Source organism: Schistocerca americana, chromosome 7 (genome assembly GCF_021461395.2).
Source record: "Schistocerca americana isolate TAMUIC-IGC-003095 chromosome 7, iqSchAmer2.1, whole genome shotgun sequence".
NCBI lineage: Eukaryota > Metazoa > Arthropoda > Insecta > Orthoptera > Acrididae > Schistocerca > Schistocerca americana.
The window spans coordinates 281,610,152-281,625,677 of NC_060125.1; the positions used below are offsets into that span (position 1 = coordinate 281,610,152).

The window sequence follows — 15,526 nt, forward strand, 5'->3', positions numbered from 1 at the left end:
ACGCCGAATCCAACGACGTGGAAATTCGTCGTATCGACGAACATCGATGCTCCAATGGGGCGACGCCCTGTCTTTTTGGAAGATGAATCTCTAGAAATCAGCAGTAAATGTGGACACTACCCATGTTATTCTTCTCAAGCAGAGAAATGGCTGAAACAGATTCGTCTGTGACTTTACGCAAAAAACAAACTTCCACAGATTCTCGTTCATGTGCCACAAATTCATGAAGGACTTCCGTACTACCACATTGTGACGATTAACGTTTTCACGTCAGTGGAAGGTTGCTTCGTTGCTGAGCATCCCCTTTCTGCATTGTGATGAAAAACCGAAGGCGCTGTCTATAAACTTCCGGTTATCATTGCTGCACGAGCAGCAGACAGTGTGATTTGAAATGTACCCACTATCGAAAATTCTTCCACCCAAATTTACTGCGGTATTCCAAGTTCGTGTCCTACACGCAGCGTGTTTTGTTTGGTAGGCGTAAGTAACTTTCTCCCGCCCTCTCCATGGTGGCATCTGGCACTCTTAGTCGACCGGCACTTTTCTGTATACAGAGACAGTGACCATAAATTGTCGATACCAGTCCACAATGCTCTTTATACATTGAAACTTGACTGCGATGGGGGAGAAACTATGTAAGCTGCTTCCTCGTCTAATTACTTAATACAAGGGTTGTTAGATGCCGGACCATGATTGGTTAATACGAAAATAAAGGAATGCACCCTGTGGCCTATAGGCTTAATGGACGCTTCCAGTTACTTGAAAGAAGATCTGCCTCGTGAAAGTGTCACACGAACCAATTTCTCTCGTATACAAGTACGGTCGATGGCCCTAGTTAATCTTTATTCAAATGAAATGGTGTTAACTAACTACCGACATTATAGCAGGAGGCTTGCAGGTACTACACACGTGTTTCACAAAGATCTAGAAACATGGTAAACACTAAACATGACCAACGTTTTCATTCAAAAACAAGAGATATGTGAAGTATTGATCTGTCTCAGTCACATTTAACACAGGTATGTTGGGTCTACAAGAAAATGTTGAACAGAGTAATAAAGAGGCGTTAATTCCAGAGTTCGCGACTGAATCAGCGCGAGTAGTTAGATACGCACCTGAATTAACGAGTGCTCAGCGAAAGTTAACAAGCGAGTCATGCTAACTCAATATTGTCACCAAAAAGATTTCCTCCAAAAACTCGTGTCACGAGACCTGGGTTCGTGCTTATTTGCTGACCTATCGGAAGAGACAAAATTCACCACTCGACTCCCCCATCTCTCATGAACCTCAGAAGATCCACGCCTCGTATCGGAGGCCAATGAGAGCTCTTGTCTCAGCGTTAGCCTACGAAATGCTTGCATCTTGCTCTGAAATTCAGACAACTTCCGAAAGTATCTTAGCTAAGTCACGAAAGTAGGTGTTTTCTCAGACATTTTTGGTGTCGTTACATCCGGCGAGGGCGTAGCTTCCTAATCGGTCAACAGACTGTCAATCTTGCCTAGCTGTGACAAGTCGCTCGAGGGCATAAACTTTCATGATTATGTAAGCTGTCTGCCTGCTCGTTGGTGCCATCGTGTCCGCATGAAGCGAAATTCGGCCGGTAAGCGGAAGGCTGTCCGCCACAGCACATTCCTCCAAACTCCTGACGTTTGCTTCTTCTGTATACGTTACGTGAGGTTCTCCATCACAAAAGGGCCGCATCTCCTTAGGGGCACACGACTGACTTAGGAATTCGGCTCGGCGAAATCATTACATCAGGCTAAAAATATTGTAATTTCACTATTATCTGGATTGGTTACTCCTTGCTCTTTTAAGAGAAGCATCAAATTATTTAACTACATCAACCCTTCTCAGGCGATTACCGAAGAGTGCAACCAGAAATTAGGTAGTACCCACGTAACGTAGCCCACCTCCTGTACCCAACAATAGCACCTAACTAAACTTTAAAAGGAAAAAGAATTTTCCCTGAAAATTACTGTTTTCAAAATTACTTAAGATAAATGATATTTAGTAAGTATGGATGTTTTATTAAACCAGGATGTAATCTTCACCGCATTGTGTCACACGTTAATGGTAACGTTTGAAGTAATGTAATTATTGGCAGTTTACGTAATTAGTGTTATGACTTATGATACAGTGATTTGAAAGATAATTAAATTTCTTAACCGAAACACCTCTCAGGGTGAATGTCACCTTGGTTCAGTACCACTCATCCAGATTCTACTTTAAGGAGCTAATCCGTATGCTGGTTGATTGCAATTATATCTGCTCTGCTTATGCTCACACTGAAATTACTATTGGAAAGGAATCTTAATCGTCATTTAATCGCAGCAAGCGGATGCCTCGATCAAAGTGAAAGTAATTCCAGTACTTCATTTATTAATTTACCTCATTGTCATCTGTTGTCGGATGTGATTTTTATATTAGCTGGATTAGGAAATCAGTCAGGAGTGCGGACCAAAATTATCATTTATCAAACATGTAAGACTACAAAATACAAGGGCAGTCTTCTTTCCGTTAAGTAGGATGTATTTGCAAGCACTTAGCAAGTGTCAAAGGACAGTTTAGAAAAGCAAAAAGATGTGAGGGGATTTAGAGAGAGCTCTCTCATAATGGTTGTTCTTTTCCGTTATCCGTTCTGAATTCACGCTACATTCTTGTAACAGATGAACATCTCACATGTTCCAACACACAAAGACTCATTTTCTGTTTTCTCGCAATTTTGTAAAGGTACTCCAATCGTAACATCTACTGGAGCGCACAGTGAAGACTTTGTGAGTTTACGGTTCCATTCGTTCATCAGTCATATTTGTACACGTAAGACTTTAGAATACACAGAAATTTTGAAAGGAATCATTTATAGTGCCCCTGTATTTCAAGCACGCTGGTGTTATCGGGAACTGTAGCATGTCATTTCTGTACGTTTGAGTGAATGTAAGAGAAGTAATCCCGCTAATGATTTACCATAGTATTACAAACCAACATTAGTCAACAGTTTGGTCTTTCTGGGCTTGCGGACCTGTAGATGTCACGTAAGAACGTTATATGTAGAGTAACCTAAAATGCTTGTTATATTCAACGACCCGTTTTATTAAGATCTTATTTTCTGATGCTATAAGCTTATTTCGGCTCTACGCCCATTATCGAGCTATCTCCAAAAATATGAAATTTTTTTGTGAATAAATGTGTGCCTATTTTTAAGTAACAATTTTTTCATATATGTCTGCCGTACTGCCTACTTCCGTAACATATCGTTGACGCTGTCACTGTAATTTGTCGCTAAGCAATATTCTCTAAGATCTGTTTAATATCGGACAACTTTATTGAAATTATGGAACAACGTAACGAATGAAACAAATCTAGAGGTAAAGACACCGCTGACGTGGTTATCACTTGAGCCATGAGAACACTTTCAGAAAATCTTAAATAGGTCTTAGTGAATATTGCTCAACACCAAATTCCACTGCCGAGCCACTGCATACTTAAAGAACCACAATTTCGTTTGCGCTATAATTACGATAGGCACCCTCTTAAGGTATTACACAGTGACAGCGTTAACTTGTGCTGTGGAAGTAAGTAACGTGATTTCATATACATACATATATATACTGTTACTACTTACAGACAGACATAGGTATTTGCGCTCACAACTCCATACGTGGCACATAGCTTGATAATGTCGATTGAGCCGAAATAAAGTTATAGCACAAGAAAAAACATCTTAATAAAAAGTTTTTGAATACAGCATCGTTTTGACTTACTATACATGCAGTGCCCTTAACAATATTAGCGCCGTCCAAAAAACTTAACATCAAAGCATTACAAGCCTCACACATAGTACATGTAAGGGAATGAACTGTCATCCACGTCTAAGGTTATTGATGAAACAGACGGCTGCCTTAGGTACAAGCCGTGGTACCTGGAGGAGTGCTCGTCAACGCTGGCGACCACGTACAGCTCGGGCACGCCGGGCCGAGACAAGAGCGTCGCCACCGTGGACATGGACGGCCGCCTCCGACCCGACCACCTGTGCACCGTCGACCACACAGGTAAGGCCCGCTACTGCGTTGCCTCGCTAGGCGCCACTTCCTAATCTATAACAACTCTTAAGGTAATAACCTATGTCAAAGGGTTATATTTCCATTTCTCCGCAAAGAGCACCGCACTAACACATACTACCTTTACGGAGTAGAAAAGTTGACCACTTGTGACGGACTGTAGAGCGATCCTTCTACCAACAACTTAGATCTCGCCAAAGAACTATATAGGAGAATATGCGACAAATTAGTGCTTATACGGAACTATAAAGGTAACCGTTTTTCCGTCAGTTTATTAGTGAGTGGAAAAGGAATGGAAATGAATAACTATGGTATTAGGCACCTACCGCCATTCAACGTATCGTGTCTTGTGAGGTGTGGATGTCTGTATGTATGTGTGCGTATATGCGTGAATGTGTGTGTGTGTGTGTGTGTGTGTGTGTGTGTGTGTGTGTGTGTGTGTGTGTGTGTGTGCGTGTATAGGTAAATTATAACTGTAAAGTCGTAAAGTCATGAAGACGACATTCAACAAAAGTCAAACTGGAATGAAGCGCACTGCACGCTTGGTTGTTTGACGATTGGCATTTCAGCACAACCGTGAAAATTAGCAGTAACGCCATTTACTGAAACAGGTCAAGTGCCAGTAGGACTCTCTCTCCGAGGGTTAGTATATAGATAATAATAAGAATAATAATTTTGTAAGGCTCAATGGCTTGGTGCAAGTCTTTCTACTACGCGAAACCTCGGTGACTTGCGTATCCTTAACTTACTCCAGTTACGCAACTGGGGAAAGGGTATCAACAGCTTAACGTGGAATCTGAACCTCGTTTTGTCTCTGGCGACTTCTCACGTCGTTGAGAGGAGAAGACTAGGTTGAAGCAAAGACCGAAAAATCCGTAGTCCGACTGAGATTCGGTGGTACGATCTCAATGAATTAGTGCTTCTATTACAATGGGCGTTCAGTAAAGAAGGTAAATTTTTTTCGGAAAGGTTCGGGTAGAGAAATGCGGAATTTGTTGTGGGACAGCGTGGAATACTCACCCTTCAGCCCCTGTAATCTCAAGAAGTTCCGATAGACGGCGGTGCTGTACGTAGCCTTCAAAAATGGTGTCCGTAGTGGAGGTACGTTCCAAATAGAAAGTTGCATTGAGTCTCTTCTGGTGGAAAATCAGAGTATCACAGATAGTCATAGGCGCTAGCAGGATGTCTACAGAGACCTGGCAGTGAACAAAATGACTTTGAGTCGTTGGGCGAGGCGTCTGTAGTCACTGGAACGAGGTCGCACAAACGCGTCCTGTTTGCCGCCTGTCGGCCGGCCGCACACAGCAAGTTCGTAACCACAAAAAATGGCAAACAACCTCCTCCTTCTCCATGACAACTCAAGGCCTCATAAAACTCCGCGCACCATGGTGGAGGTCACAAATTTCATTGGCCTTTCTTCCTCGCCCATCCTACAGTCCGAATCTCACCCCTTGCGACTTCCATCTGTTTGGCCCAATGAAGCTCTCCACTGGAAAAGGTACGTGGGTGATGAGGAGGTTATTGATGGAGCAAGACGTTGTCTCCGACGTCGGTCAGTAGAGTGATACTATATTGGTGCGCAGGCCCTCACAGTAATTTGACGCAACGCCATCGCATTGAATGCAGATTATTTTGAAAAACAGGTTTTTGTGGCCAAAACAGTGGATAATAGTACCGTTCATTGTAATTTTGAATAAAATCAACGTGCTTACAGAGAAAATCGTGTTGCCTTACTTACTGACTGCCCCTCGAGTGTACACTCTCAAGGCACTGTTGACTTTAGTATTTGACATACATAACCAGATACCTCTATCCAACCCCGAGAAAAAAAATGTCTTGACAAGTTGACAAAACGATAGACAGGCTGGCAGGTGGACAACAAAGCGGTCCTATGACGATTCGGCTTTATCGTACCACTGAGATACGGACGTAACTATGCAGCAGATACCCAATCATAGTTCGCACATGCCTAACGAAGGTTTCTGAGCAGATCATGTTATGTCCTGTGTAACAAGGAAAGACGTCCACCCAGCGTGTTGTTTACGTTCGTCAGTGTTTCAGTTCGAGATGGAGGAGATCCTACGATTTTCGAGCAAATGTGGAACCATGAGGGCGATACGCAATGGCACCAGTTGATTTACACCCTAAAGGACGTATATAAGCGGTACAGTCAAGTTAATATGACCACCGCATATGTTGGACGTCAGCATGCAATAAGCTCTCAAAGACTGTCAAGGTCATGAACATTGCCTTGGGGCCCGAGGATGTGAACATTTGTAAAGTGAAGTGTTCTTGTGCCACCGTCTTTAAAGTATACCTTACACTTACAATGACGCTGTCCATAACAAGCGCTGAGGGAACTATGGTGCACCATGTGTCATAGATGACTGGGGTGACAGTTTATTTATTTATTTATTTATTTATTTATTGTTCCGTGGGGCCAAATTAAGGAGATGTCTCCATGGTCATGGAACGAGTCAATACATGAAATTATAACACGATATTAGAAACAGATAAATTGAAATATAGAAAAACATATTCAGGTGACAAGTCGTAAGTTTAAATGAAGAAACTCAACAATGTAACACTGGAATTTGCTTAATTTTTTAGCTCTTCCAGGAGCTCCTCGACAGAATAGAAGGAGTGAGCCATGAGGAAACTCTTCAGTTTAGACTTAAAAGAGTTTGGGCTACTGCTAAGATTTTTGAGTTCTTGTGGTAGCTTATTGAAAATGGATGCAGCAGAATACTGCACTCCTTTCTGCACAAGAGTCAAGGAAGTGCATTCTACATGCAGATTTGATTTCTGCCTAGTATTAACTGAGTGAAAGCTGCTAACTCTTGGGAATAAGCTAATATTGCTAACAACAAACGACATTAAAGAAAATATATACTGCTAGGGCAATGTCAGAATTCCCAGATTTTTTAATAGGGGTCGACAAGAGGTTCTCGAACTTACATCACATATAGCTTGAACAGCCCGTTTTTGAGCCAAAAATACCCTTTTTGAATCAGAAGAATTACCCCAAAAAATAATACCATACGACATAAGCGTATGAAAATATGCGAAGTAGACTACTTTTCGTGTTGAAGTGTTACTTATTTCAGATACCGTTCTAATAGTAAATAAAGCAGCATTTAGCTTCTGAACAAGATCCTGGACATGGGCTTTCCACAACAGCTTACTATCTATCCGAACGCCTAGGAGCTTGATCCGTTCCGTCTCGCTTATAATATGCCTATTCTGTCTGATCAAAATATCGGTTCTTGTTGAATCGTGAGTTAGAAACTGTAAAATCTGAGTCTTACAGTGTTTTAGCATCAAATTGTTTTCCACAAGCCACGAACTTATTTCATGAACTACATTATTTGTTACTGTTTCAATATTACACACAAAATCCTTCACTATCAAGCTGGTGTCATCAGCAAACAGAAATATTTTTGAATCACCTGTAATACTAGAAGGCATATCATTTATATAAATAAGAAACAGCAGTGGCCCCAACACCGACCCTTGGGGAACGCCCCACTTAACAGTGCCCCATTGGGACTGAACATCACTACCACTCTCAATATTGAGGAAAATTACCCTCTGGTTTCTGTTCATAAAGTAAGAGGCGAACCAATTATAAGCTACTCCCCTTACTCCATAATGGTCCAACTTCTGCAGTAATATTTTGTGGTCAACATAGTCAAAAGCCTTCGTTAAATCAAAGAAAACACCTAGCGTTCGCAACATTTTATTTAATCCGTCCAAAACCTCACAGAGAAAAGAGAATATAGCATTTTCAGTTGTTAAACCATTTCTAAAATCAAACTGAACATTTGACAGCAAATTATGTGAATTTAAAAGCTCCAGTAACCTTGTATATACAACCTTCTCGATAACTTTAGCAAACACCGATGGCATAGAAATAGGTCCAAAATTGTCAACATTATCAATGTTTCCATTTTTATAAAGTAGCTTCACTACCGAGTACTTTAATCGGTCAGGAAACCGACCACTCCTGAAGGAAAAGTTACAGATATGGCTGCAGTGGAGATCTATGCCAGCGAATAGAGGTGCAAATGTTGAGGAAATAAACTCTCAGATGAGTCAAGGGGCTACCAACAGTGTCGCCATACACCGACCATTCACTGAACGTTGCTGGGTATGGGACTCCGCAGCAGGCACCTGGTTCATGCACCAATGCTGACTGCTGTTCATCGGCGATGAAGTCTGGAATGTGGACACAAGTACCGAAACTGGACTTCCACTGAGTGGTGACAGGTGGCCTTCTCAGAGGGGTCACGTTTTATGCTCCATCGGACAGATGACCGTTACGTGTACAGCGTAACACCTGAAAGCCAATAACTTGCAACCTGCAGGGAGCGTTATTGTCTAGGGAGTACATTCGTTGTATTTCGTGCCTGATCTTATTCTGGGGGGGGGGGGGGGGGGTAAGTTCCTAAGGGGCCAAACTACTTAATCGAACTTAAATTAACTTACGCTAAGGACAACACACACGTGGTTACCCCGCGCGGCTCATTCTGGGAGGTACAATGGATCGACACAGCATGTATTTATCCCTGAGGATTGTATCTACCCCTATATGCAGTTTTTTTTTTCTCAGCACGATGGATCTACCAGCAGAACAGTTCAACGTGTCACACAGCTCGCAGTGTGTTTCGAAAATCATGAGGATGAGATTACCCCATTCCCCCAGTCAGAAAAAACTGTGGGACCATCTCGATAGGCTCGTACGCGCCATGGTCCGTCAAACGAGAAACGTAGCACAGCTCGCCACGACAGTGGAATGGGGGTGGCTCCGAACCCTTCTCAGGACCTTCCAGAACCTTACTGTATCTGTTCCTGCACGTTCCGAAGCGGTTAGTGCTGCAAAAGTTGGTTATTCAGGATTTTTACAGGTGGTCACAATAACGTGTATTTTCCCTTGGTCAAGCCGTATTATACAGGCAAGTCACGTAGTCAGAGCAGTGCGACGACGTCAGGAGCACCACTTTCTTTACTATATACATGGCGGCAAGTCGAGGTTCGCCTACAACGGACCACCGAAAGGAAACGCTGGACACTGGAGAAGGGAAAGGGAGTTTCAGTTCTATGCACTGTTTCATGAGTGATGTTTTCTGTTGTTGAGGCTACCAAGAGAACGAACAGACTCCATTTGTCATTGACATACAGACTCAGCCCCAGGTGTAATGGGGTGTGTGTGTGTGTGTGTGTGTGTGTGTGTGTGTGTGCGTGTGTGTGTGTGTGTGTGTATGTGTTCGCACAACCGTTAATTTGGACGGCAGGTATTTGCGTTATGTGAAAGCATCGGACGACCGCATTTTGTCCTTGTTGCCCTGGACAACCTGGATACGGGGGTGTCTGACGGCTGCCCTCGTCAGGACGTTCTCTTTACCTCTCAACCACTGAAACGTATGGACATGGTTTTGTCGAGACTGGCACGACATCACTCTCTAGTCACTAAAGTTGAGGAACTTGGATTGAGATTCGAAGCAGCGTGGAATAAGGTACCCGTGGAAGTAATATATGCTGAGTTCGAATTCTCAAGTGATAGCAATTGCTGCTGTCACAGGTGGTGCTAACTAAATTCACATCCATTACTCCCATAAATTGGAAAAAAATGAAGCACCTGTTGCACTCTAACATTCAACACAATAACTGGTTTCAGCCACCAAACGATGGTGACGAGGTTGTGAATTAGTGCTGTGTTGGCACACAGATGGAGCGTTAAAAGATATTGAAACTGGTGCTGTAATTTGTTTCCAATTATTCACTACAGCTGTGGACACCGTGAGCTATCGTACTCATATGCTGTAAAAAGTACTCTTACATTACCGATAAATTCAATCATCTGCTCTTCCCTCTATGCTGTATGCACACAATAAATAATGTAACGTTAACGTCCATTCTGGTGTTCGTAGTTTCTGTGGCCAGCGTTGTACTTTCACTTTAGGTGTTTTTTTTTTTCTTTTGGAACACTGTGCATTTGTAAAGTATTTCTCTCTTTGACGTTTCCAGATAGTTTTTCAGTTGTGGCATCTGGTGGGACCAAAAATTCCTTACAGATCTTTCAAGACCAGTCATGTACTGTACGATTCTATCGCTGTGATGCCGGCTCCATGAAACAAAGAGACTGCGCACCTTTGAGTTTACTGAAGAAACATCGCTGCATGACAGGAAAAACTTTTCATCGGACGTGATATTAACAATTGTGTCCACTAAAGAGAAAAGCCAAAGCGTGGAAGCAAACCTTTTCTTGGAGTTGGAAACAAATATAGCACAAGATATTACAAGTACAGGCCAGTCGTCTAAGTTCAGATGTTAAAATGTGTGTGAATTCCTATGGGACCAAGCTGCTGAAGTCATCGCTCCCTAAACTTACCCACTTCTATAACTAACTTACGGTAAAGACAGCACACGCACCCATGCCCAAGGGAGGACTCGGACCTCCGGCAGCTGTCCCACTCTTTTCGATGAACTACCAGAAACTTATTAAAAATCCCCACCCCAGGGGTGTGTCCTTGGGGGAAGGGATTGACGGGTGGAGGAGTTTGACGTTCACTCGTTATGATTTTCTTGAATAACTCGAAATCCACAGTTTGGAGCAAAAGTGTTTCTCAGTACAAAATTAAACGATATTCAGATTACTACGAAAAATACACTGTTCATGTTTAGCACTAATAGTTCCTACGATGCAGGGAGATGGAAAAACCTCACATTCTTGAAAATAGTGTTCTGTGGTATAAAATTACTATTTAATGATGTCTCTTACGTTAGTGTTATTAGCACCTTATATCTGTATTCCATGTAGTGTTAATGCACTTTGTGGAAAATAGACGATCCCCAGGCATGTGTGCACATTGCGCGGCCTGTGATCCAAAAGCACGCTGTGGCGGATTGGTGTAACTTCTTGAAACACTCAGATGTTGCTTCTTGTAACGTAGTAGGGAAGATAGATTGTGAAATCACCTACTGAGTCTTCAGTCTGCAGACCTATGAGGGAAGTGCATGACCACAACCCGGCAACCTACCTTCCCGCGTATTTCAACCATCCATCCCGCCCCCTCCAGCTTATTACAATCCCCGAATACCATTCATCCCTAAAAACGGCTCTATCAGACTTAGATGCGGTGAACACACAAAATATGTTTTCTTAACCCACTTTATTTAATAGTAAGCTTTATTTTATACCATTAGAACACTATTAGACAGTCAAAGATTTTTCCATCCCCTGCAACGCGGAAGCTATTACTCCCAGAGATAAAAACTTAATAGCAAATTTTTCTGTCAGAGAGTTTACTTTTGTACTGGTAACATTAGCGCTACAAGGCACGGTTTTCACATTATGTAAGAAAAACATTTAAAAAACTTTTAAATGCTCCCCCAACCACTGCATTCACACCCCACAGGTGGGGATTTTTAGTATGTTGTTCATGGTACTATCTCGTACCACAGTACAAAAGAATTCAACTTCACAAAATATCCCCATGATTTTCTTTCCTTCACTCGACTAATGTCGCATCAATATGATTATGTCTTTCATTCATTTTCCACTACGTACGAAGTACTGCAATCGTCCCCCTTTACTAAGATATGTACCTTTCATTGGTCATAAATATGACAGTTCACCCTCAATTTCAGAGGAACGCTGCTAAACAGTCAGACAGAAGTTAATGCTTTTACGTGTGTGGCGTTACCATCTTCAAACTATGACGTTACAGTCCTGCGTAACGGTACCGACATGAAGCAAGATAATGACTTAACGAACCACTGGAGACGAGGTAATTGAAGTCAGAACTTAAACTCGGACTAAGGAAGGGAACTGAACTCCAGCAAGCCAGGGAAGCAGGAATTCACGTAAGAGCTAGGCCCCAACTTGCGACGTAATTCATTATTTTCGACTTCATTCCCAATTATTAAACTTCGAAAAAATACAGCAGTAGTAAAACACAGTGAGAGCAGAATGATACCAGGCTAACAATAGTTATGAATTACAGACCCCATGTTTAGCAGTGTCTTTTAAGAGACCTGACAACTGCAAAGTAATCATTTTTGAACGTCAAGTGTACTAACGACTAGCAGAAATCTAGTGCAGGTAAGATGTTTACACAAATATAAATGTCCAACCTAACAGAATGGTTCTAAATTACAATTCAAAATTTAACATGTCCATTTGAGAAAGTTGACGAATTACAATTAAAAATTTAATATGATCATTTGAGAAAGTTAACGAATTTAAGCGATGCAATAGCCAGCAAATGGTACGGCAGACCCAGGAAAATTTGAGACAGAAAGTGCATGGCACCGCAAGTTATCCAAGCCGAAAGACAAAATTACGCGAGCTCTGAAAAGAATTGAACCCATTCTAACCAGTGAAGACAAGAATTGGCTTAAGCAGCAGCCACCATACAGTAGAGCAGCTTCACAAGAGGTAACGCCAGCGGCGGATCCCAAATGCTGGAAAGTAATATCTTGCCGCCGGTGCGCTCACACTTGTCAGGTCAGAACATTTGCACGCATACTTTGCAGAAACAGTAGCTGACCAATCGGGCAACAGCAGGGCGCTCGTAAAATAAGCGTCATCCTACAAGAAAATGCCTATAAACAGGAACAAGTCAGTTAGTACGATAACACGTTTTCAGCAAATAGCTGCCTGAACAAGCAATCCACAATAAGGTACAACGTCCAGCAAGCGGCGATTAACAGATTAAACTAATAATTTAGGAACAGTACAATTTAAACTCTGGTGAGGACCAACAGTAAATATACTAATCCAACCAAGCTAGTGGTCTTTAAACAATAATCCTGAATGATACTTCGATTGATAACATAACGGTCACATGTCAGTTCAAAACGGCTCGCAGACCTACAATCGGCCATAAAATCTCGCCTTACAACACGCAAGGGCGAAAACACAGAGAATCTCACATCTCTCCGGCAGTCCATTCGATAAACTAATAGATCTGGCCCGAACAGAGTCTAAAATATACAGGGTGTTACAAAAAGGCACGGCCAAACTTTCGAGAAACATTCCTCACACACAAATAAAGAAAGGATGTTATGTGGACATGTGTCCGGAAACGCTTAGTTTCCATGTTAGAGCTCATTTTATTTCGTCAGTATGTACTGTACTTCCTCGATTCACCGCCAGTTGGCCCAATTAAAGGAAGGTAATGTTGACTTCGGTGCTTGTGTTGACATGCGACTCATTGCTCTACAGTACTAGCATCAAGCACATCAGTACGTAGCATCAACTGGTTACTATTCATCACGAGCGTGGTTTTGCAGTCAGTGCAATGTTTACAAATGCGGAGTTGGCAGACGCCCATTTGATGTATGGATAAGCACGGGGCAATAGCCGTGGTGCGGTATGTTTGTATCGAGACCGATTTCCAGAACGAATCTGTCCCGACAGGAAGACGTTCGAAGCAATTGATTGGCGTCTTTGGGAGCATGGAACATTACAGCCTATGACTCGCGACTGGGGAAGACCTAGAACGACGAGGACACCTGCAATGGACGAGGCAATTCTTCGTACAGTTGACTATAACCCTAATGTCAGCGTCAGAGAAATTGCTGCTGTACAAGGTAACGTTGACCACGTCAATGTATGGAGAGTGCTACGGGAGAACCAGTTGTTTCCGTACCATGTGTACAGCGTGTGCTGGCACTATCAGCACCTGATTGGCCTCCACGGGTACACTTCTGCGAATGGTTCATCCACCAATGTGTCAATCCTCATTTCAGTGCAAATGTTCTCTTTACGGATGAGCCTTCATTCCAACGTGATCATATTGTAAATTTTCACAATCTACATGTGTGGGCTGCCGAGAATCCGCACGCAGTTGTGCAACCACGTCATCAACACAGATTTTCTGTGAACGTTTGGGTAGGCATTGTTGGTGATGTCTTGATTGGGCCCCATGTTCTTCCACCTACGCTCAATGGAGCACGTTATCATGATTTCATACGGGATACTCTACCTGTGCTGCTAGAACATGTGCTTTTACAAGTACGATAAAACATGTGGTTCATGCACGATGGAGCTCCTGCACATTTTAGTCGAAGTGTTCGTACGCTTCTCAACAATAGATTCGGTGACCGATGGATAGGTAGAGGCGGACCAATTCCATGGCCCCCACGATCTCCTGACCTCAACCCACTTGACTTTCATTTAAGTAGAGATTCTTCGTACTCGTATTGTGGGCGGCTGTGATACAATACGCCATCCTCCAGGGCTACATCCGCGCATCAAGGATTCTATGCGACGGAGGGTGGATACATGTATCCTCGCTAACGTAGGACATTTTGAACATTTCCTGTAACAAAGTGTTTGAAGTCACGCTGGTACGTTCTGTTGGTGCGTGTTTCCATTCCATGATTAATGTGATTTGAAGAGAAGTAATAAAATGAGCTCTAACATGGAAAGTAAGCGTTTGCGGACACATGTCCACATAACATATTTTCTTTCTTTGTGTGTGAGGAATGTTACCTGAAAGTTTGGCCGTACCTTTATGTAGCACCTTGTAAATAAAAGAGCACATTAAACATAAATGTTACAACAGCACCAATAGCACTAGCGACCAGTGTCACACTCCCATCTCTTGCACATATAGTGACAATAATAACGTTTGGCATGATTTGGGAAGGAGATAAGTTATTAAAAACAAGTACCGATACGGTAGTCAAACCCGGGGATCACAACTAAGTTACTTTTAAAAAAAATGGTTCAAATGGCTGTCAGCACTACGTGACTTCTCTTCTGAGGTCATCAGTCCCCTAGAACTTAGAACTACTTAAACCTAACTAACCTATGGACATCACACACATCCATGCCCGAGGCAGGATTCGAACCTGCGACCGTAGCGGTCGCGCGGTTCCAGACTGTAGCGCCTAGAACCGCTCGTCCACCCCGGCCGGCTAAGTTACTTTTCTGGAGAGCAACATAGGGTGCCCAGCGAACACAAAGGTGAGCAGGCTCAGGCAGTTTCTATAAGCAACACAGACCACACTAAAGCGAATCCAAAGTTCCTGGAAGCACATATGCACAACTCGGAGCAGAATCTCATAGGGCAGGGCAGTAACAACAGATCCCTTTAACGCCGCCAAACTAGATCGTAAAACGCGGCCCAATAACAGGAAATAGATGCCCTTTCAAAGCGCCGGTATCAGCTAATCATAAAGTAGTTCCCGTTGCAACGGTTACCACAGAGCGAATCTGCAAGACACCTAGCAACGGCGCCTAACAACACATGTTCACTCTAACCTTCCTACTCATTCCCCGGTGACTCCAGCAAACATTTGAAACCGGAAGACGTGACACAAAGGGCCACCCGGCGACCAACTAATCAAAGACACGATCTTCTTCTTCTTCTTGGTTGTCTCTACAGTCCTTGAAGAACCTTGGCCTCCTGTATCACCTTCCTCAATTCTTCTCTGTTCATCGCCTTCCTTCTCCA

General features: G+C 42.8%; 1 protein-coding gene across 1 annotated transcript in view; it reads left to right on the top strand.

Moving 5' to 3' along the window:
• LOC124622874 (furin-like protease 2) overlaps window positions 1-15,526 on the top strand; it is a 790,830-nt gene that overhangs the window by 610,250 nt on the left and 165,054 nt on the right. The window contains exon 9 of the mRNA XM_047148668.1: window positions 3,904-4,049. Coding sequence (XP_047004624.1) covers window positions 3,904-4,049 — 146 coding nt within the window. The remainder of the gene's footprint in view (window positions 1-3,903; window positions 4,050-15,526) is intronic.